Source organism: Phacochoerus africanus, chromosome 15, assembly GCF_016906955.1.
Source record: "Phacochoerus africanus isolate WHEZ1 chromosome 15, ROS_Pafr_v1, whole genome shotgun sequence".
Lineage (NCBI taxonomy): Eukaryota > Metazoa > Chordata > Mammalia > Artiodactyla > Suidae > Phacochoerus > Phacochoerus africanus.
The window spans coordinates 103,787,782-103,810,753 of NC_062558.1; the positions used below are offsets into that span (position 1 = coordinate 103,787,782).

The following is a 22,972-nucleotide window of genomic DNA, read 5'->3' on the forward strand; positions in this document are numbered from 1 at the left end:
AGTAATTCCTACGACTATAGAGACTTCCATTAATTCCTGAGGACCCCTTAGAACACACTAATGGGGAAATGGGAGGACTAGCTGGCTCCCTTTACTATGCTGTTGTAATTGCCACACAAGTTTTTTCTTAAAGCAAGAAACTATTGGCTGCATTTTGACAAAAACTTTATAACTGGCTTTTTCATTCAGCACTACAATTGCTTAAAATAGGAATTTCTAGATCAAGGCTATCTGGTGGGCTTTAAAATGTTCTTCATATTAGAATGAATGAGGCACATGTTGGGAAAGATCATTATGTTAGAACTTATCTTTACAGATACTGCAAACAATTTGGTTCACCCTCCCCTTATCCCTTATACTGATTTCTATAACTCTACATTGGATCACATTGATCTCATGGAAGAATACCACACCTGGCAGAGCTTTGGAAACTCCCACAGGTACGATCAAAAGCTCTTTTGATTACTCACCTAAATAAAATACTATTCAAAATAATGACTGGCTTTTAAGTTTGTGCAAATAAATTTAAATATACACATAACTTTACATATAAACTTAAAAGTGTAGTTTAGCTATCTAGCCTTGAAATATCATATTTCTTACAGAATTTTCTTTTTCTATTACATTTGGATGAATATGTATATTAATATATTAATGTGGTTTTGGTTTGATTAATATCTTTTTTAAGAAGAGAAAAGTCTATCTTAGTATGCAACTTCTTCTGTCTTATTATTCTATGTGCTGTCACCTAGCACAGAGGTCAACAAACTTTCTGCAAAGTACTGGATGATAAATGTTTCTGGCTCTTCGAGCAATGCAGTCTTCAGTCAACCATTATAGCATGAAAACAGCCTCAGAAACTATGTCAAAGAAGGGGTGTCTGGGTCCCAAAAGCTTTATTCGCAAGCAAGTGGTAGGCTGTATTTGCCCCGTGGGGCTGCAGAGTGCCGGTGCCTGATCTAACAGAATGATCACACATGTGCACATACACACATTCACTTCTTTTCTCCCTTTTCTGTAGAAAAAGGGGTTGTCCTTTAAATACAGTATAAAAAGAATGGATGTCAGAAAGGGCTTCACCAGAAATGATTTATTACAGCAGTATAATCGATTTTTAAAACATTGACCAAATTCTTCATTACCCCGCGCCTTATATCCACACTTACGGTTTGGATTAAACCAGCAAGACTATTCCAGACATAATTCATTCCCAGACCATAAGATATCCTGCAGAATGCATTATTCTAAAAGAGACCACAAGATAGAGTGTGGATATACGTAACCTAAAACCCAGGCTTAGTTCATAAATTGGTTCAAGCTTCCAGGGACCCTTTCTGCCATAATTGGCCTAAAACATAGATTGGCTTTCTGGACAGTTATCAGTCCACTTCTGAACACTCTGAATAAGAATTCCCTTTCCGAGGACCATGGTCAGTAAGATGGATAGTTCCTTGACAGAGATTATTTTACAAAGATTTTTCTGAGCTACCTTAATATAATTGTTATGTTGTAGACAAAACACAAAACAATTCCAAGAGTTAGTGTGCATATTTCAGTGACATATTGTAATATAGAGCGCCTCTAACCACTGTGCCGTATCATTGGTGTACCAAAAATGAGTTACAGAGGTTTGATCCTATGATCCCTTCAGCTCTCGGGAAGCTAACTTGGACCTAGATGGGGACCAGAGCCCCAGGGCAAGTCACGCGTCTGGCCATCTGTTTATCTCACTGTGTCATACACATAGTATCATTTGTTTCTGTGCCATGACTACGGAAAGGTTAAGATGCACTGCTTTAAAGTACATAATAAGACCAACATATATCCTAAGTTCACTGCACTTCTTTTCACTTACCACTTGTTTGGTAACACTTGGTGACTCAGAATTATTACACGTTCGTACTGAACAATTTTCTTACTGCTTTTTAACAGTTTCATTCCAAGGGGAAAGCCGTTTCATTTCTAGTTCACACTGGGACTGTCGTCCTTTTCCTCATGATGCCTTCAGTGCACCCAGTGGTCACAGGTGTCCTGCTTGCTGACTGTCCCTGGGTGCACTCCAGCTGTAACTGATGGATTCAGCATAGGCACTTGTGGTGGGAGTCTAAGTTCTGCAAAGTCGTTACTGCCATGCCAGTTCTCTTGGAGTGCATTTCTCTGTATGCTTTGCAGGTCTTTTATGTAACAGAGAATGAGCTCTGACGCAGGAAAGAAGCTAGTCTCACAACTTTGGATCATATGTTATATTTTTACAAATACATAACGTTGCACATTACTGTATCATTAGCTATCATGCTAAAGCAACTCACTTTTTTCCCTTTTATCACTCTTAAAATTATTACTTTGCTTTTCCTATTATAGTTATTGCTAGATTTCCTCACTTCTGAAGTTCACATATCAAAAATATGCATATAATAATAGGATTCTTATATTAATTTCTGCACATAAGTTTTTTGTCCTAATACTTCATCAACACTTCTGCCTCCTGGTTCTGGTGTTGGCCGTATTTTTCACAGGTAATGATATACAAGTGGCTATGTAAACTGAAGTTATTTATATAAACAGTGTAAGTGATTTACACATGTTTCAGAACATTAGATGTAGCTTCCACTGGAGAATAAAGGCACTGCACATCTGATCATGAAACATACTTCACAGGGCTGTGGGGATTAAAAGAAATGATGCACATAAAATCATTTTGTAAATGGTAAAACACAATAAAGTAATGTTTAATATTGTTAGAAGGGGTACCTTAGATTCCCTTAGTATAAGTTTGCTAAAAATACACCATTTTGCTTTTTCTGTTTTCACTTGTTGAGCAGGTTTTCCTTCTGTCAGTACCCATTCGTTATTTCTATAGCTGCAAAAAAAATCATTATTCAGAGAGACTCAGAACAACAGATGATAAGCATCGCAAGGGTAAGCCAGCTATGAAAACATTTATGCTGACTATAATCAATATAGTAAATAATTTAACCAATAAGTCAAATGTCTTGTGAATTGTTCTAGCATAATCAGGAAATGTTAAAAGTAAAGTTCATACTATACTCCCTCAAAAAGTACTTAAATTTGTGCAAATATGGGAAAAAGATACCCCTCATTGACTTCTCATTCTGTTATAAATATAGCAGGAAGATTAAATACCTCTCAAACCCCAAATACTGGGAACTTGATGGACATCATTTTGTAGGTACCGTCTTTCACAGTGACTAGTGGGGCATTGTGAGAGCTACAGTGAGAACAAGCAAAGGAGTGTCCTTAAAAGCAACCACTCAAACCCCTGACAGGGTTTCTAGACTTTCCGAAAACCAAATAGTAGCAGTGCTCACTTTGGCAGCACATGTACTACAACCGAATAGTAACAACTGAAAAAATTAGAAGGTGTGACAAAAAATATAGTCTTGGAAAACTGAGAAATATGTCCAAAGGAAGTGAGAGATGCTTGATTGATTCTGAGGAAATCAAAATGCATGGAGGCCCATGGAAACTGAGGTAGCAGGTTGGCTTTAGGCAACTTAATGGAGCAGGATGAACTTCATCTCTGGGCCTGTCCTTTCCATCCCTTACCACCTGTGTTTCAGCATCTTATCAGAAAGATAAGTACTCTGATAGGTAATCAGGTTGAGATCTTTTTTTTTTATTATTAGTTAGAGCCTTAGACTATACATTTTAAATGCCCATATATTTGAGTATCTTCTTTGTGACATAATTACTTATAACTTCAAAACTTAGATGTTTGGCTATAGTCTTCATGAAATAAAGAGACCCAAGAAGGACCCACAGAACAAAAGGAAATGATTTGCATGTCTTGTCCAAGAATATAAAAAGAATCCTAAGGCATAAATTGTAATGCTTCAGAGTACCATAAAAATAAGAATTTGTGTACTTGTCAGTCAATCATCAGAAGGTGAGTATTTTTTTCCTGTCACAGAGCAGGACAAAAGATTTGAGTGATTAGTGGCATCCCAGAGTCAGGTTACACTGAGAATGCAAATAGAGGAAATTTTACTGCCTAAGAGGACCAAGGGAGCAACATAGCTGCACTACCTGCTGAAAAGTAGATTGAAACAAGTATATTTAGCACCGGAATTACTACTTAATCTCAGGTAGATATTGGCTCAAAGATTAGTCGACATAGCTAGTCATTTTGATGTTTTCTATTAGTTGCATTTAATGCAATTTCATGTGCCTTTTGTACTTTTTTTTTTTACCTTGGGCTATGATTTTTTACATTAGGAAAAAATCTAAAGAGCTAAAAGTTTAAGTTCCTCTGAGAAGTTTTCTGCTATGTCACTCACACTTAAAATATTAAATATCATCTTTGGTGGAGGTTTCCTTCCAATTAAAAGAGTCGCAGCTGTTGACTGTGCCAGAGGCCAAGACTTCCACAGAGCATGGACACAAATGAGTGGAGATGGAAGGTTCAAGTGGTATTTTCAGTTATGGGTGTTTCCCAGCATTTTAACTTGGAAACTGCCATGCCGCTTAGAATTAATGACTAGTGACTATTTTAACACCAGGGCAGTCTTATAGGTAACTAAATATAAGCAAGAGCTTATAGAGTATAATCTAAATTTGTAAAAGATTCCCCAGCCTAAAATTAATTTCCTCATCAGACTGTGTATAAAATCCTACTGATGTTGGTTATTTCATTTGAAGCCCTTTCTATTCAATATGAGTTGCTGATGGAAGGAGTAGCCCTAGGCCTTGTCTCCCATTAGCATTCTAGTTTAAGTTTGTGTGTTGGATCCTTCCAGTGTGACAGCTTCTCAGGAGCTAAGCTAGGAACAGGAGATAGGAAAAGGTTGGAAAACAGGTCCTTGGCACAGGGTACTATCCTGGGAATATAGATCTGTTTGAGCACAAAAGAGAGGACCCAGAGAAGAAAAAAAGCTATCGAAAGCCTTTAGAATTGAACACTGGGGAGATGAAGAAGGGAATTAGTGTGTTATTATCCTAGGAATCTACAAAAATCCTGAAAGCAGCCTTATTATATAGATTTATGATATTAAACATTTTTGTCTATAAAGCAAATTGCTGCAGGTATTTAAAATATCTGAAATGTTCATCTTTTATTTGCACAATAATTTGTTTTCTTTGCTACCATAGATGATGAGGTAGTCTGAAAAAGATGTAGGTAAATTAAATATACAAGCATGTAGGCTTTGTAAATGATATTTATATACATCTTATATTTTTTCAAATCATCCATATTCCCATCCAAGCATAACTATTGTTAACATTTTAGTAAATTTTCTTTTGATATTTTTATATTATCTTTAAAAGGCAACAAAGTTGAAACTATTATATATGCAGTTTTGTTTCCCTGCTTTTTTCAGTTGTCTGTTCCTTAAACATGTTATTTACATAGTTTTATGACCATAATTTTTGATAGGTATATTTCATTAGATAGGTACATACTTAGGATATTTCTGAAGTTTTGCTTTTATATAGATAATGCTGTGATGAACATCTCCCTGTATAATATATTATCTGTGTTTAGAATTCCCAGAAGTGAAATGACTGGGACAAAGGATATGCATATTGTTAGTGGTTTCTGATAGATGTTGAAAAATTGCTTTCTAAAAGTAGACTAAGTATGCTTTTAGAGTAATCCTGTGTCTAAAAAAGTCTAAACCAAGTTTATCATCAGAAGTATATACCTTGTTTCAAATGTTCCCACTTTGTATTTATTAAACAGAAAACTTTGCTATTTAAGAAATGAGACATGAAAAAACAGTAGTGCAACACAAACTATAGAAGGTGAATTATTTTTGGCCCTCCATTTTGGTCCCCTTCAGTTTTCCTTGTCCCAGAATGAAACAATAAGGCATTTTCATAAATCAAAATTTATATAATTGAGTTTATGAAATTTATATGAGAGATGACATAGAGGAGAATAAAAGTGATTTATACTAAAGTGATTAAATGTTTTAAATGAAATTATAGTTTAAGTAAAAATGAAAATGTTTGCCTTTTTTTTTTTAATTAGCAAAGTCTGGTGGATAAAGTATCTCGAAGACAGAGACCTGATATGAATATGTTATTTCTAAATATGAAAGTAAGGCGGACGCATCTGGTTAGCGATTCTCTTGATGAGGTATAGATCATTTATTCCAGAATAGTATCGATTGATTAAAGCTTTAGTAAATTTGACAATATGGCTTATTACTAAAATCTTAGTATGCTGTCTTTTATTTCAGTATGCCAATAATTGTGCCTCCTTCTATTTTGATACCATAGTTAAAAACTGATCTGTATTCACAATTAAGCCTTATGTTCATTTTTTATGTTTATTGGTGGTTTGTTATTAAATCTTCAGAAAAGGATTTCATATGGAACACTTAATTGTGTAATTCATGTTTCTGAGTATGTAACCTAGATTCTAGACTGTGGGTGTATAACAAATAGTTTAACTTCTCAGATCACTCATCTATAAAATTAGAAGTCTGACCACAAGGATATACTGGGATCTATTTAGAGTCAAACGTACTTTGATTGTATGTCCATGTATTACAGAGCTTCAGGCATGTACAGTTCTTTAGCCAGATCTTCATGCAGGTATTATAATGTTTGATTTAGTTATGCGATTTTTTAAAATTTTGTGTTGAAGGCAAGTTAAAGAAAAGGAAATGAATTACTTTATGTTGTATTCCACTAAATGAAAATCTTGGAGGCATATGGTACCAGGAGGCAGTAACCTTAGGCAAGGTACCTGACCTCTCTAATTCTGTTTCTTGATCTATACAACAAACATTACAATACCTGGCTCATACAGCATTTGGCAGATTTACTGGATGGATGGATGGATGAATGGATGGATGGGTGGATGGATTTTGTGACATTGTAAATAAGATAAAGAATGCCCAGTACATTTCCCAGAATTTAAAAAGTTAATTTCCTTTTTACTGCCCTTTGTTCTCCTTTATTATATAATTTCTTCAAATAGTTAACCCGGAAAAGAGCAGACTTGAAAAAGAAGTTGAAAGTTACATTTGTAGGGGAAGCTGGTTTAGATATGGGTGGCTTGACTAAAGAATGGTTCCTCCTTCTAATTCGGCAAATTTTTCATCCAGACTATGGTGAGTAGTTATTTTTTATGAAAGTGTTTCTTCATAATTGTTAGATTCAAGTAGTCACTCTTATTTTTAATCTACCCTGTGAGTTTACAGATTTTTTTAGTCAACCATAAATGTTGAATAATTTTTTAAAGACTGTTAGTTACGTTTTAAAAATTGACCAAGTTGATGATCATAATATTATCTTACTGGGGATCCTACATAAAATGTATAAAGACTGAAAGTATGTATTTGCAAGGAAGCATTCACATCTTTTCTGAATAAACCAAATACATGAAAATTTGTCATTGAAATAAAAAGCACATCTGAAATTAAAAAACTAAACAGTAATTTGTTTGCTCTGCACTAATATTCAAAGGCTCTTTCATTAAATAATGAGCCATTTTAATAAGAATCATTAAATCTTTGAAATTTTATTTTATTAAGAGGAAACATCTATTTAATCCTTAGTATTGTTAAATGTTTTTCTTCAAAGGAGAGTTTTAAGTGTTTTTCTTATTATTTTTCTTAATTTTGTAAATATGTATATGTCGCATCTCTCTGGTAATGGGAAATAGAGACGACCCAGATAAATTGAAATCTCCACTCAACCCTCAAAATTAATTTTGATCATAACTTATAAAATGTAAAACTATAATTTTTATAAAAGAAAATCAACTGGTTGATTTAGTTTGTCTTTTTTACCCTGTTTCCACCCGTGGTTCAGGATATCATTGAGCAGTAAAATGCTCGTGCACACTCTCTGGACATATGTTTGATATATTTTAATACAAAAGATGGTTTGTAACAGAACTATTGCTAAACTGTTTTGCTTCTAATGGATGAGATGTCCTATACATGTTTACTACTCTGATTTTTAAATCAGTCATATTGATGAAATTATGTTTCTATTTTCCAGGCATGTTTACGTATCATAAGGATTCATACTGCCATTGGTTTAGCAGTTTTAAATGTGATAACTATTCTGAATTCCGATTGGTTGGAATTGTATCCTTTAAACTTTCCACTAGGAGGTGCTAGTAGACTAGAGATTTTTAAGAATTTTATCTGCATTTTGGAAAACTGTTCTCATTAAGCATTTTTATTCTACTAAACAGACTTGTCAAATTTACTAGTAGATTTTCAGTAATCTTTATTATTTGTAACATTGCAGCTATGTAATATCAGCAGATTTAGTTAATTGGAAGGAATGACTAAATTGTTGGCGTTTTTCTCTGAAAACTTTATCTCAGAATAAAAATCATTTCCTATTTCTTATATAGCCTAAATTATCAGAAATATAAGACATTTTTTAAAGTCACAGTATCTTTTTTATTCATAATGAACCATTTTTCTGTTAATTTTTTCACTTTGTGCTTATTTCACTCAGATTCCTAAGTTGAAATTGTGGGAATTAACTCTCTTAATGTGGCCTCGAATCCTGAGATATTTATTAAAGTTAAAAATTGAGTGGAATAGGAGCATCTAATGCATATGGCATTATTTTATAGTGTTTTTTAAGATTATGCAAATTCCTGTGCCATCCTCTGATCCCTGTCTGGTATATTACAGAGGTATTCCTGCACTGGGTGGGAGATTGGACAGGAAAGCCTTGTACATTCATTTTTTAAAACTCAAAAAATATAATTGTCCGTGGAAGAAAGGAGGGAAGAGTAAATAAATGAGCAAACACTGGAGATACTTAGGTTAAAAGAAGGACAAAAAAAAAATCTACCTTTAAGTTTACCATCTAGATGGACATTTAGCATTAAGGGCTGAGGAGTTCTGATAAGAAGAAGATTGAGTATTTTCCTCCCAGAGAAGGTAAAGATTTTAAAATGGAACCAATATGTTTGATTAACCCAGGACTGGAGAGGATAGACATAGACTGGGAGAATGGCTGGGGAAGAAGCCTGCCTGCATTGTTCTGGCCTGTTAGAGAGCAAGGTGATGGTCCACTTAGTGGGAGCAGAGGGCGCTCCAGGAGTTACGGGAGGTGCTGGCAAGAGATTTAGAGTGATCTGATGGAGCACTTTGAATGTCCGTCTTTGCTCCATTTGTTGAAATAAATCCTGAAGAATGTATATGAAAATCAAGAGGCTGGATGGAAGAAAAGGTAGGAGGGAGAAAACCACACATTGTAGCAGTAAACTTAATTTGAAATTTGTATGTGTCATCATATCTAAAGATCCAAAGGGCCAAGTGCACAGTATGAAACATTTAACAATTATTTGACTCCTGTTTTTGTTCTCTTATCTACAGTAATCATTTGTCGAATGTTTCAACTTCATTGAAGGCCTGAGTCAGTGATGCTTCTCACTGTGCTATGAGCTTTTTGAATTTCCTGATAAATATGTCTGTCATATTTTACATTCTTATCATGGCTTAGATTTGGGTGATATTTTGGCCTTCTAATATTTGTAATGAAGTATTAGACCTTACACCACATTCTTAGAATGGTATATGTAATATTGTGGATTTGCTTATTGTTTTCTTTTGTAGTAGGCATTAGTTTCTATTCAGCCATTACCCGAAAGAGCATATTAAGTGTATTTATATGCTATATATTACAAATTAAACAATTAAATCTAAAATTAAATGATAGCTGTCTCATTATTATGTTATTTTTCTCACCAAAAAAAAAAACTATGGAAAGTAAGATCGATACTGTAAAAGGCATGATAATATAAAGGAAAAATGTGAGGTGACAGTGGATTGTGATCACATTAAGTGGTTGAGAGATCTATCAAATGTAAGGAACACTAAAAATTGAGAAGTAACAGGCATGATGATTAAAGAGATATAGTTGGCTCCATATTATTGCTCTAGTAGTTCTCACAGTATTGTATTTCTAATGCAAATATTTTTAAATATTAAGGCCTTAGCAGTTTACAAGAAGTGTTATAGTAAAACTTAGAGTAATAACTACAAAATGTCTCAAAGATTTCATGAAGAGCCATAATCTAACAATTTTTTAAAAGTAGAATTGCCAAAAGGTCATTGGAACTAAGGATAGGGGCGACATAATATACTACAGGGTTTTCAAATTCCACCCTATTTGTACCGCATGACACCTCAGTGACTCCAGCAGAATTCCTGCCCACTTCCCCAACCCCTGCTTCAACCACAGCAGCTTTAGTGTGAAATGCAACATGATTCTTCTGTGTATGGAAATGCCCTGAAGCAAATCCTATAAAGCTTACTTCTTCATCTGTTAAAACCCTTCCTTCAGGTTTAATTTTTATTATAGTTATAATTAATTGTAATTTTTTATAATTATATAATTATTTTAAAATTTTTTAATGAAAAAGGCTTAGAACTTGTCACCATAGTAGATGATCATAAGTGGTAACTACAGTAATATTGTGATTATTAGGGTCATTGCTATTATCACATTTATAGACATATATTAGAACTTACTTTCATTATCTTTCCCCTAGAACACACTGCTCAGACATGGTTACCTATAAAAAAAATATCTATTCCTTCAATTATTATTAGCCTTTATCCTGCCTTAGCATATTAAAATGTTGGCTGTCGTCTATTTTTTAATTGCTTTCAATAATTTATCCCACCCATATGTTTAGATTTCCTTTTGAGCCTAAAAAATTAATGACTTCCTTAAGAACTTGATATTATAATCTTTGTTTGACAGTTGAAATATTATGAAATTTGATCTAAAAACCCCTCTTTTAACAAGTAGATAAGTTACATTCTGCCATATAACTAAGCTGATAAACAAAACATAGTTGGGCAAAGTCTGTAAATATACCATCTGTAGCTTTTTAACTTTAATACTTCGAGTAAACACCAAGTAATAAATATATGGGAGATTAATTGCCGTATTAGTTTATCAGTACTGTGTGTGTACAGGTCTCTGTGTGTGTCCATATGCTTTCTCGATACAGCTCTGTCTCCATAGCCTGTACTTAGTTTTAAAATAGCTAAAATGATTCCAAAATCAGTAGTGTGTTCTGCAGTGAATTATACTGAATAAATTGTTGCTGCTTATAAAATCACCAACATCTTTTTTTAAATTTAGAAAATGTGTTCTTATATGTTAAGTAATTTAGAGAAATGGCTCTCTTTTGTGACCTTAGATTAACTTTTCTGGTGAAAGTTTACCTCTGAACCTCTCCTTTTTACATGAATTTTGTAATCAAGAAATTATATTATGGAAATTAACAGGAAAATAAGTGAAAGGAAAGAGGAAGTATGTGGGATTAATTAGAAAGTCAGTCTTAGATCTGAAGGAAGTATGCAAGAAATAGACTGATGCATAATTCAAAACTCACTTGTTGTCATGGATTTTATGTTAATGCTTAACATTTAGTATGCATAGCTTATGGGACTAGCTGTTTATAACAGCATTACTTTGGATATTCGTTTTCCCCCCTGCTGCTACAAGAAATTATTGAGCCCTCCCATCGTTCCTAGTGATCAAAATACGCCAGTAGGCATCTGCAGTGTTACCACTGACGACTTATGTCAAATTATGCCTGTAAGTATAAAGTTGTTTAGCATCTCATCCCTGAATGCTAAATCATCTCTCTTCTACTGCAGTCTCTCTCCTCCTCATGCTGCTCTTAGGTTTAAACATGGTTTTCCTCTACTTTGTAACCCATCTCTTTTTTCTTCTAGCTTTTTCCTTCCTTATAGGGACACATTACCCACTTTGCAACACTTCTAATTTCCTACAGCAGAGTAGAACTGGCTCTGCATCAGAGGCAAAGATTTGAATCTGGACTTGGCCACTTATTAGCTCGGTGAATTTGGCTCAGTTGTTCAACGTTTCTGAGCTCAAGTTTCATTATAGGAACAATGGGGTAGTAAAACTCATGTTTTGGGAGAATTACATGAGATAATAAAGTATTTAGTGCTTAATTGTTTCTGTGGTCTCTTATGAATATGTCATTGTGCAATGCAGTTAACAGCATCTGCAACATCTGAATAAAATTAATGAATTTCAAGGCCTATCTCTGATAACATTCCTCAATTCAGAAATTGGAATTCTGATCATCAGATTTAATCCAGTGTTAACATTTAGTAAAGAATAGATAAGTATACACATCATCCTGACAGTCCCCTATAGTAATAAGGCTTCCTACAGTTGCATTTGGTTAGCCATTGTTCAGCAGAGAATTCCGCATAATATTCCCAGCACGTACCTGGATGTGGACATTCCCTTTGCTCATTACGGGCCTATCTAAATACCTGTGTGTTTTAATGGTCAAAGTTGAGGCCCCTCTCCAGAACACGTGATCAATTAGCAACCATTCTTCATGTGAAATCAGACACATTTTTGGACGTTGGTCTGGCTTCTTTCAGATTGAGACCTAAATTCATATTTCTGTAAAACTCAATAGTTGGAAAAAAATTACAAAAGGCAATAGAGCAGACTCTCCTTAAGAAACTAAAAGATCTGCTCTCTATAATATTGTATTTTGGCCACATACTTCCTATGACCCTGGACAGTTGACTTAATTTCCTTCTCTGTATAACAATGTAAGTTATTGGAATATCTATACACTAATATATACTAATTAGTATATAATATGTACTACATGTACTAATGTCTGAGCTACCTTCTCATTTTAGATACCGGAGATTTTTTTTTTTTTTTTTGGTCCAACATACTTTTTTAACCAGTAAATTTCCTAATTTTATTATTGGCTTTTACTAATAAATTGTCTGATTTTATTTAAAGCTATTTGAATTTGACTCATTTAAATCCATTGTTTTAGTAAATAATGATATATTTTATGAATGATTATACTAGTATGTTGTTTTATATTGTGGTGCTAAAGATGACACTGAGATAATTTTATATTCTTGAAATGTCTCTTTCATAATGAATCAAGATTGTGCATATACTATGAGAGCAACTGTGGAAAAAAACTGAGTTTCTATACATATATGAATAATGATTGAAAAGAAGCAAGAAAATGCTGTTTCTTTAGGATAGTGGAATGTGGATAATTTTTTAAATTTATAAATGGATCATCAATTTATTAATGGCGTCTATTAAAAATTAGCACCTAATTTCTATTTCTTAAATGGTAAAATATATCTATAAGAAGTTTTAAATGCTTTCTTATTCAGTACTTTGTTTACCATTTGTATTTGTACACTGTGTTTCAAGAAGATTAAACAGGAAAGCAAAGAGAAATCTATAGTGATAGATTTCTTAAACACAGTATCTGTGAATAAAGACAATACAGAAAGTAAGCAAAATATTCGATGATGGAGCCTTCAATATAGTATTAATAGACAATGCTTTTCTATGACCATGTCAATGAAAATCCCGTTGGTTCCCTAGAGAAGGGATCCAGGATTCAAAGCATCAGAGTTGTCCAGAAACAAGAAAAAATCTTCCCCACAGAGCCTTGTGAAAATTACCTTTGAGGGCTTTAGCTGAATATGGAGGAAAGGCTAATATAACCTTGAATCGGCAACCATAATAGCTCTTTTCTTTCTGCTTAACTCATTCTCGGATATGTTCCATTAAATAATACCAGGGTATCCAAACAGTGTATAAAACCAATGGTCTGTGTCTTCACACACTCTTTAATTTTACATTTACAAAATCATAAAAATGTCCAACCCTACAAGTAATAATATTTTAGAGATAGCATAATACAGGTAAGAGTCTGAGTATAGATAAAGAAAAAAATTCAGCAAAAATTGAATCTTGAAAATGCAAAGACCTACAATCCTGAACAAAGCAGATCTGAGTATATATAAGTTTATTACCTAATTGTCTTGGTGTTTTGTCACTAAAACTTTAATCTTTGAAAGAAGATGGCAGATCCTTTCTATTGGATTCACCTCTTAGTCCCTTGAATTGTTTAAAAAGCTACAAATCTCCCAATTATAATTTTCAATATCCATGATTTTATTATAATTAAAACATGATGAAAATCCTAGCAAAATATATGCCAGCCTAGATGTGTTTTAAAATTTCTGGTTTTAATGGAATGGAAAATTTATAATGTAGAGTATGTTAGAGCATTCTAACCCCTATTCTTTACCTTCTCTACTAATATTTAAAACAAAACTTTTTTAATCTTGGGTTAGCTTTTCTATTTTTAGATCTCTATTCAGGGAAAACATGTGTTATAATGTAGGAAAATATTTCTTCCAGTGTTCTCAACATTTTCTTGGGAGAGGAGGGCACTGTCATTAAAATGTAAAAGCCACTTAACGTGTATAAACAGTGTATTTTTATGTTTAAAAGATGAATCCTAGCACATTAACAGATTTTTTTAAGACTGTAAGCTGAAAGTGAGAAATACTACAAATTCATAAATAGCAGTGCTGCAGATAGCAGTGAATTATGGTGGAAACTGTGCTCTAGGCTTCCTGAATAAGAATAGACCCCAGAGTTATGTCTCTGTGGCTATAACTGGATATTTTCCTCTTATACAAGCTTTTCCAATAAATTTTTCCAAGCCTTTTACATGGTAGAAATCATTTACAAGCATTTCGTGCCCTGGAAAATATATCTCAAATATTATCTTTCTTTCAAAACTCTGAGTTTAGCTACTCTGTCTCACATGTAAATGAACTGTAGTAGATTCACTTAAGTATTTTAGGTAGTGCCATTTGATTTAAAAACACAGATAACAGATTTCTCTTTATAGGAGTTGGCCCATGGATTAAGCGAACTCCTGTCATATGAAGGCAACGTGGAGGAAGATTTCTATTCCACATTTCAGGTACCATTAAGGGCAATAGTGTTCTGTTAGCTATGTATTTCATATATGAAGAATACCCTCTGTTACCATATACCCATCATTAGAAAAGATGAACAAGGATTGATCAACACATACCATCCCCTGTCTTAAAGGATCTTAATCGGATAAAAGTAGAAACGGTGAAGCAGATGCATGTAGATGAGCAGTCAAACAAAGTGCTCAAAGTCACCAAAGGTGAGGGTGCCCTTGACTCAGTTACTTTCTCAGAACTTTTCAGCTTCTAAAAACAAGCCTCTCCTTTCCCTTCAATACAAGAAGTTAGGAGCAGAAACTAATGGCCACAGAACAAAACTCATTTCCACTCCCCCTAACAATAACGGGGAGTTGGAAATTTTAGTAAAAATCCATGCAGCTCCAGAGACCTGAGTGCTACCTAAATGGCCACTTGAGTTTTGTGACCATCAGTAAGGTATTTAACTGTACCACCCAAAGGGGGTTAAGATCCTACCTTGTTACCACAAAATGTTTCCATGACACCTCATTCTTTTTTTTTTTTTGCTTTGCTTTTTTTTAGGGCTGCACTTGTGGCATATGGAAATTCCCAGGCTAGGGGCTGCATCAAAGCCATAGCTGCTGGCCTATACCACAGCCACAGCAATGCCAGATCCAAGCCGCATCTGTGACCTATGCTACAGCTCACAGTGACGCCAGATCCTTAACCCACTGAGCGGAGCCAGGGATCGAACCCGCATCCTCATGGATATTATTCAGGTTCTTTTCTGCTGAGCCACAGTGGGAACTCCTGACACCTCATTCTTAATACAGGTATCGCTAGAGCCTAGACTTGTATAGTTTGTATATTTAGAAGAGGGGGAAAAACAGTTCTTTTTAAATTTTGTTCATTGAAGCCTGTTAATATATCAGCCACACCAATAAATATGCTGTGTTGGAATCTCTCATCAGGTGTTTCAAGAGGAATTCGGAATAATTAAGTCCTATAATTTAAAGCCAGGTGGTGATAAAATTCCAGTTACCAATCAAAATAGGAAAGGTAAGTTAAGACACCATTTCTTAATTAAAGTACATTAGTGTTTGCCATTTACTTTTACTGTATAACAAATGTAAAATTACTTTCCAGAATATGTACATCTTTATATTGACTTTCTTCTCAACAAATCCATCTATAAGCAGTTTGCTGCATTTTATTATGGATTTCATAGTGTGTGTGCTTCAAATGCCCTAATGGTGAGTTTAAAACTTCATGCTTTCAGTTAGGCTTTGTAATACTGTGGTATTGACAAATAATTTCTTAAATATTTTAGTAGATAGGCTTTTAAAATAAAAACAGGTCTTCTACTTTTTAAAGATAGAACTAGAAATAAAAATAGGTCTCTCAGCCTTAATTCTCCAAAGGGAAAAAGTCAGCTCCATTGCCACCCCCCGCCCCATTCTGCTCTCTGATACTATGGCTCTTAGGACTTCAGAAAATTTTTCCCAGGCAGAGTGGATGATGAGATCTCAAGGGTATCTAAAAATACTGAGGGACAAAAATACAGAAGATAGAGTTAAACACATAAGCTGCAAGGCAAAAGCCATAACTTCTCACTGATTAAGGAACATATTTATAACTGCTTCCTACTGCATCAGAGGTACCTCCAGCAACTCAAGAGTTGCCTTTTACCCACCAGAAGTAGTTTGTCTCTGGAGTCATGATGGACCTGGTCGGTTTGACTTTTTCTTAGCCATGTGAATGTGGTCAGATGCTGTTGAGAACACCAGGTTGGAAATACAAGATAAAAGTGTAGTTTTCTTTTCACCCTGGCTACATTCCATCGAGCCAGTTGCACCTCCCCCCAATTTTACTAGGAGGATTTGGACTGAGGTCTTCTGCGTGAATTGTTTTTCATAGGAGAGAGCTTGTTTCAGAGTGATCCTTGTCAGGTGTTTATTAGATCTTTGAAAATGGAGCACCTGTTGATTTCAAATTGAGTTTTGTCCATGATACACGATGGTTATGGAGGTGGCAAGAGGGAAAATAAATTAATAGTGTAGCAGGTCTCTATTTTTAAGTGTTAGTCTCTTTAAGTGGGAGACAACCTATGTGGGAGAAAAAAGCAAGTGACCAACACAATACAGACCAACCTAATACGCAAACCCTACCATGCACACAGGAGGCTTCATGGGTGTTGGAACCAGGAATGTCAGTGAATGCTGGAGTACCTGAGAGAGCTTCAAGCTGGGCTTTGGGGGAGAGTTGTAATTTGGATTCATGCTTAGTAATCTGCTTGTTTTTCTGGCAAGCTGCTAAGTGCTGTTTGTGAAAGGGGGAACCTAACAGTTTGACGAGATTTATACACTTTCAGGAGTAAAAAAATACCTGACCTCAGTAAGAAATGTATAAATAGAGAAGGATTTTCTTTAACAAAATTGGTTTGATTTATCGTAAGAAAATCATTCTTGTAGTTAGATTCAGTGCAAGTAATTCCAAATTCACTTTTTAATCTTCAATTTTTATTACCGTTTTTGATAAATAATTATCGGCAGCTGCTTCGTCCCGAGGAGGTTGAAATCCTGGTCTGTGGAAGTCCTGAACTGGATATGCACGCCCTGCAGAGAAGTACTCAATATGATGGCTATGCAAAAACTGACCTGACTATCCGGTAAGCTCTTGCTACTTATGAGAGTGGCTGCTGAAGAGAAAAGTGAAAGAGAATGCAGTTCCCTTTATTTGTATCATTTACAATCTTTGAATCAAATAAGTTGCTGAAATATTGGAGAGCCCCTACTGCCTTATTTTTTATTTTATGGCTGCCCTCGCGACATGTGGAAGATCCTGGGCCAGAGATTGAATTCAAGCCTCAGCTGTGGCCCACCGGATCCTGAACCTTCTGCTCCAGGCCAGGGATCAAACCCGAGCCACTGCAGAGACAGTGCCAGGTCCTTAACCCCCTGTGCCACAGCAGGAACTCTGTACTGCCTTATTTTATCTCTTGAAAATAACGTGACAATATTAAATATGAAATCACTTAGAAGTCCCTTTGGGGGAAAGTAATATAAATAAGTCTCTACAAAAGTGTAGAGATCTGACCTTTTTAAAAAATGATTTTGGTTCTAGAATTACAGGGATGCCACACTTATAAATAGCGTCTTAATAACACTGTGTTGAAAATAAAAATTATATAGCAGAAGTATTAAGGGTGTAAGCACCTTTAAGGGAAGCTGCTTCCCTAGAGCTTTACTTTATATAACTTTATTCTTATCTGCAGGATTTTGTCAAGACATTTTATTTAAATTTCCTTTGGTGTTCTCTAGATACTTTTGGGATGTTGTGCTTGGATTTCCTCTTGATCTTCAAAAGAAGTTACTGCATTTTACTACAGGAAGCGACAGAGTTCCTGTAGGAGGAATGGCTGATTTGAACTTTAAAATCTCAAAGAATGAAACTTCTACTAACTGGTAAATTTCCAGATTGTAGGTTTTTTTTAATCTTTAGGTTTTGCTAAAAATAGGTTCGGAATTAGAGGGTTCTTTCAATCTGAAGTCATCTTGAAAAATCTTGGCAGTAAACATGGCTTTGAAATAAGACTATGGCTTAAAGTTCTATATTAATTTTGAGACATACTTATACTTACTGATAATAATTCCTTTCCATCAGTTTTTTACTTTGTTAAGTCAGCCGCTTTGTAGTCTCTTCTAAAATCTAGCTTGATTTTTGTAGTAGAATGTTTGACCTTCATTTTTACTTAAAAGTGTTACATAAAATACTTTAAGGCTTTGGTATTTCATATAAAATACTAAGGCGAGTTTTTGGCTACTATAATTAGTTCCAGAAGTCCTTTTGTACTGGAATACCTCTAGTACTCATCTCTTTTTTTTTTTTTTTATCTAGTGCTCTTTGTATATGAATGTGATGATGATGATGGCTTTTAGTTATTTTCTGTAGTGTTGATGGGTTAATGCTGATCTGTTCTTTTACCAATCACCTTGTAATATCTAAAGCTGATTTGAGTAGACACTACTGTGATTATAATCATTTTTTTTTTCCTCTTGCCCCAAATATTCCCAGAGTTCTATCAGTTCTTCCTTTCTCTTTGAACTGGAATCTGTCCTTCCCCTTCCCACTGCCATCACCAGCAGCTATTCTGATGCTCTGGAGTTCACAGAGACTGAGGGAAAGAATCTAAGATGTCTGTAGAAATCTTGAGTAAAGATAATAGTGTCACTGGGTGGAGGGCTCAGGGAGCTGATCAGAGAGACTCAGAGGATGAGTGTTGCATGTGCATTGAGGGCAGCAATAGTGGGAGTACAGGTATCAGCTGTCCCAGAAATGTTCTTTATATTATTTTGTGACAGTCAAGACTAAAATAATAGTAACGGTTACATTATCTGTGGTTCTGCTGGGTGTTTTGTGCAGATAGCTCTTTTATGCTTTCAACCCATTAGGATAGTTTTCCTTATCCTGGTGGTGAGGCAGCTGAGGTTTGGGGACACGAAGCCACTTAATGAAGGTCTCACAGCCAGAAAGTGGGGAGACGGTATTCGAATTCAGATTTGTCTGCCTCCAAAAGCAATGCCTCTAGAATGAAAGTTTCCTGAGAGTTGGGACATTGTCTGGGCTGTAAATCCAGCCCCAATACATAGCAGGTGCTCCAGAAGTATTCAATAAAGGAATGGACGCATCATCTCGGTAGTAAAATAGATTTGAACGTGTGTGTCCAGGTACTCTGAAAGTTGCTAAACAGTCATTCTGTGTTTTAAGACTTAGTATCTTTAAAAATTTTTTTTCCCTAGGTTGCCTGTGGCCCACACCTGCTTCAATCAACTTTGCCTTCCCCCCTACAAGAGCAAAAAGGACCTGAAACAGAAATTGATCATTGGAATTTCAAATTCAGAAGGTTTTGGACTTGAGTAACCTAGAAGACTTGAAATATATTTTATATGTAGCATTCACTTCCCTCTTACTGTGCCTTTAACCTTTTCATGTTTCTGTCTCAAAACACCTTGACAAGCTCACCGACTTTAAAATACTAATTTTTAAAAATCAAATATGAAGTATGTTCAGTAGAGGCATGGTTTTCTAAAAACACAGACATTGCTTAAGTGAGGAAAAGACCAGATGATAGAGACAGGTGTGGATTCCGTCCTTTTTTATAGCACTTTATCATTCTCCATAAGTAGTTTGTCACAGGTGTTCCACTGGGAAAGCAACATGCAGAAAAGAACACATTGATGGCAGAGTGGAGCCCAGTGGCAGGTTGTGTGCTGCTCGCACACAGTAGCAACACAGATAGCTACATTATCATTAATGTAAGGCATGTAGCCATATTTTCATATAGCGTTAAACAACAGTATAATTGTAAATGCAATTTACAGGGTTTTTTGATATCCTGGCTTTGGTCCTATAAGATTCTTTTCAATTGTTCACTGAAAAGCATGTAAATACATAATAGCCTGAGAATAATGGGATTTTGATAGTGCCATTTATTGCTAAAGATTTATTTTTACAAAGTAAATTCAGGGTTTTAGATGTGTATACAGCTTTTACAAATCAATAAAGATGATTGTACAAGAGTGTAACTATTTTCAGACTAATTGGATTCAAGGTTATATTCTTTTAATTATTGTTAGTCTGCATGCACATGCAAAGTAAACTAGTTCCTTTGAGTACTCTAATATTTGTATAATTATTTCTTCTTAAGAGTCAGAATATTAGAAAGGAAATTAGATCTGACTAGTCACTGATACATTAACTACAAGCACAAAAGAACTGTTTTTATATATACTTTGATCGATGTACAGACTTATTTCTAATATTTTTTGATCAACAGTTGTACTGAAACAGTAATTTTTGGAAAAGGTATGGTAAGATATTTGACAAAAGTGAATACAATAATAACATTTGTGTCAAAATGACATGGCTTGGTGTAAAAATAAAGTTCAACATTTTGGCCAAATGTTTGTTTTTCACTGGATTCTGAATATAGCGAATTCAAAAGTACCCTTTTTGGAGTTTCTAATTAGCATGTAAAAAGAAACTGCATTTTAAAGTCAGATACTAAATGGTTTTCTTTTTAAATCACAGCAAATGAAGCAGTTTTATTAGCACATTACAGATATTTCCAATTCAAGACTTCTCTATTATACTTTAATAGCTTTCCTTCAGAAAACTCTGAAGACATATTTGCAATAATAATGAAGCCAGCATTTAGTACCAGCATATGGTTCACATGCAAATAACACTTTCCCCAAATTTTTTCTGAGTTACACTACTATCTTATTGCTATTCTTCCTGCACCCAACCAGCAGAATTCTTTTAGGGTGGAGGAACTAATCAGCTTGTTCTGCAGTTATGAAGCCAACTTGTGAATCTTTGAAGAAAGGGAGTTCGTTTACTGTTCTCTTTGAGACAGAAGTGACTCCGCTTTGCCACTTAGACATACTATTTAAAGGGTTTTTCTTCTTAAATTTTTTGAAACACCTGAGAGAGTTAAAGGCATGTTGGGTTTGTTTTATTTCCTCTGTTTTTAATCCATACGCGAATAAAACTGCTTCTCTCTTACACTACTTAACTAGAAAGTAAGATGTTTAATGTAGGTTACTGCTAATTCATAAGCACAAAAGAATCATGTATAAGAAACCAGATTTAAGTGTTTTAAATAAAATGTAAAAGTTTTTATTTGGTAGAGATGGAAAAATTGTGTTGGCTTGGTCTGCATGTTTAATGATGTGCTTGTATACTGATAGCTATGTCATTTTTAAATAAGAAGTACACAAGCAAGCCAGATTTTTAAATGACAAAGTCCATAAATAACTGGAAAATTTTTGTTGTCTGTTGTTGAAATTTATAACCATTTATCACTAAATTGCACATTGCCTTTTTTTAATTTATGCTCTGGTTTTGGTTTACAGTGTAATTAATACCTCATTTTTTAAAAGAACCACTACTGTTATATTTCATTAATTTAAACAGCTAGAAAATTCATGTAGTTGCTTTTTTTTATATAACCTGTTAATGAATTCTTGATTTTTGTATCTGCCACAGTAAAGCATTGCACAGTATTTATCAGTATTTACAAAATGTCCTGTCCTTTTTTAATCTTTGCTTAATCATATTTTTGTCTGTATAATCAGAAGTTTTTAACAGTCCTTCTTTTTTGTACAAATATGTATTGTATTAAGGTGTTAATTTCTGGATAAATTTTTTCAGATATTAAAGTTATATAATCAGCCAGGCTTCAGTTCATTTTTGAACATTGGGCAATGAATTAAAAACCACAAGTTTAAAATATCTATAAAAGCACAACATTCTTTGTTACATTGTTTCTTAAACTGGCGCTTAGGAAAATTTATAATATATACACTTTCAAAAGATGTGTGTTGTTATTGACACCAAATATAACCAACTTCTAACATTATTTTTTTCAGTATGAAACAAATGTATATCCAATGTCTGGATGATCACACAACAGTGTGCCATGGAGACCACCTAGAAATGGACTAAATATGACATTTCATTGGCTGTAGATAGACAACTTCAGATCTTAAGTATTCCCCCAAAAAACAATTAATGTGGCCCTTTTTTCCCTTGCCCACATTTCCTATGCCTAATGAAAGGAGAGGAGATTATGAGACTCCGGGGGAAATGTCATGGATGATGGATGGAAGAAGATAGGTAACTGAATAGAAGACTGGGATGGGTACAAGATCACTTAACCCAGAGGACACACAGCCTTGGGTCCAGTGAGTGGTTAGAGCCAGACTATTGTGCTTTGGAGCCAGACTACTTGGGTTTGGGTTTTGTGTTTCCTTGGGTAGGTTACTTAATCTACCCATGCCTCAGTAAGTGAAAATAAGTTGTTACATGGAAATAATAAACCTATCTATCTCCATGATTGGGTTCTAGGGAAGATTAAATGAACTGATATGTGTAAAGCACTTACACGAGCCTGGCATATAGTAAGCAGTGTACTGTGATGCCAGAGGAATCATGGCACTGATGGGATAGCATCTCACAACCACTGCTTCTGGGGCCTTCTGGAGGTTTGACTCTCAGACATCAGGTGAGACTGCAGGTTCAAGAAAACTAAGTGCTTTTGAAGCATTAAAATTGTGTTAGGAAAATATTTTTTATTCTAGAAACAATGCTTTGGTATTTATTTATTTATACATATATATTTTTTTGGTCTTTTATGGGTTGCACCTGGGGCATGTGGAGAT

At 34.6% G+C, this 22,972-nt stretch overlaps 1 protein-coding gene across 3 annotated transcripts in view; it reads left to right on the forward strand.

Annotated features, from left to right (window-relative positions):
- HECTD2 (HECT domain E3 ubiquitin protein ligase 2) overlaps positions 1 to 21,987 on the forward strand; it is an 85,910-nt gene extending 63,923 nt beyond the window's left edge. The window contains exons 10-21 of one of the 3 annotated variants that reach the window (XM_047761453.1): positions 317 to 440; positions 2,823 to 2,919; positions 5,993 to 6,100; positions 6,950 to 7,082; positions 7,978 to 8,066; positions 11,401 to 11,559; positions 14,702 to 14,776; positions 15,719 to 15,806; positions 15,894 to 16,000; positions 17,300 to 17,415; positions 18,068 to 18,211; positions 19,547 to 21,987. In XM_047761453.1, the coding sequence (XP_047617409.1) occupies positions 317 to 440; positions 2,823 to 2,919; positions 5,993 to 6,100; positions 6,950 to 7,082; positions 7,978 to 8,066; positions 11,401 to 11,559; positions 14,702 to 14,776; positions 15,719 to 15,806; positions 15,894 to 16,000; positions 17,300 to 17,415; positions 18,068 to 18,211; positions 19,547 to 19,667 (1,361 nt within the window). In that variant the 3' untranslated portion in view covers positions 19,668 to 21,987. Of the gene's footprint in view, positions 1 to 316; positions 441 to 2,822; positions 2,920 to 5,992; positions 6,101 to 6,949; positions 7,083 to 7,977; positions 8,067 to 11,391; positions 11,560 to 14,701; positions 14,777 to 15,718; positions 15,807 to 15,893; positions 16,001 to 17,299; positions 17,416 to 18,067; positions 18,212 to 19,546 lie in introns of those variants that run through there. The other 2 variants (XM_047761454.1, XR_007132299.1) reach the window with 2 other exon arrangements.
- Positions 21,988 to 22,972: the final 985 nt, after the last annotated feature.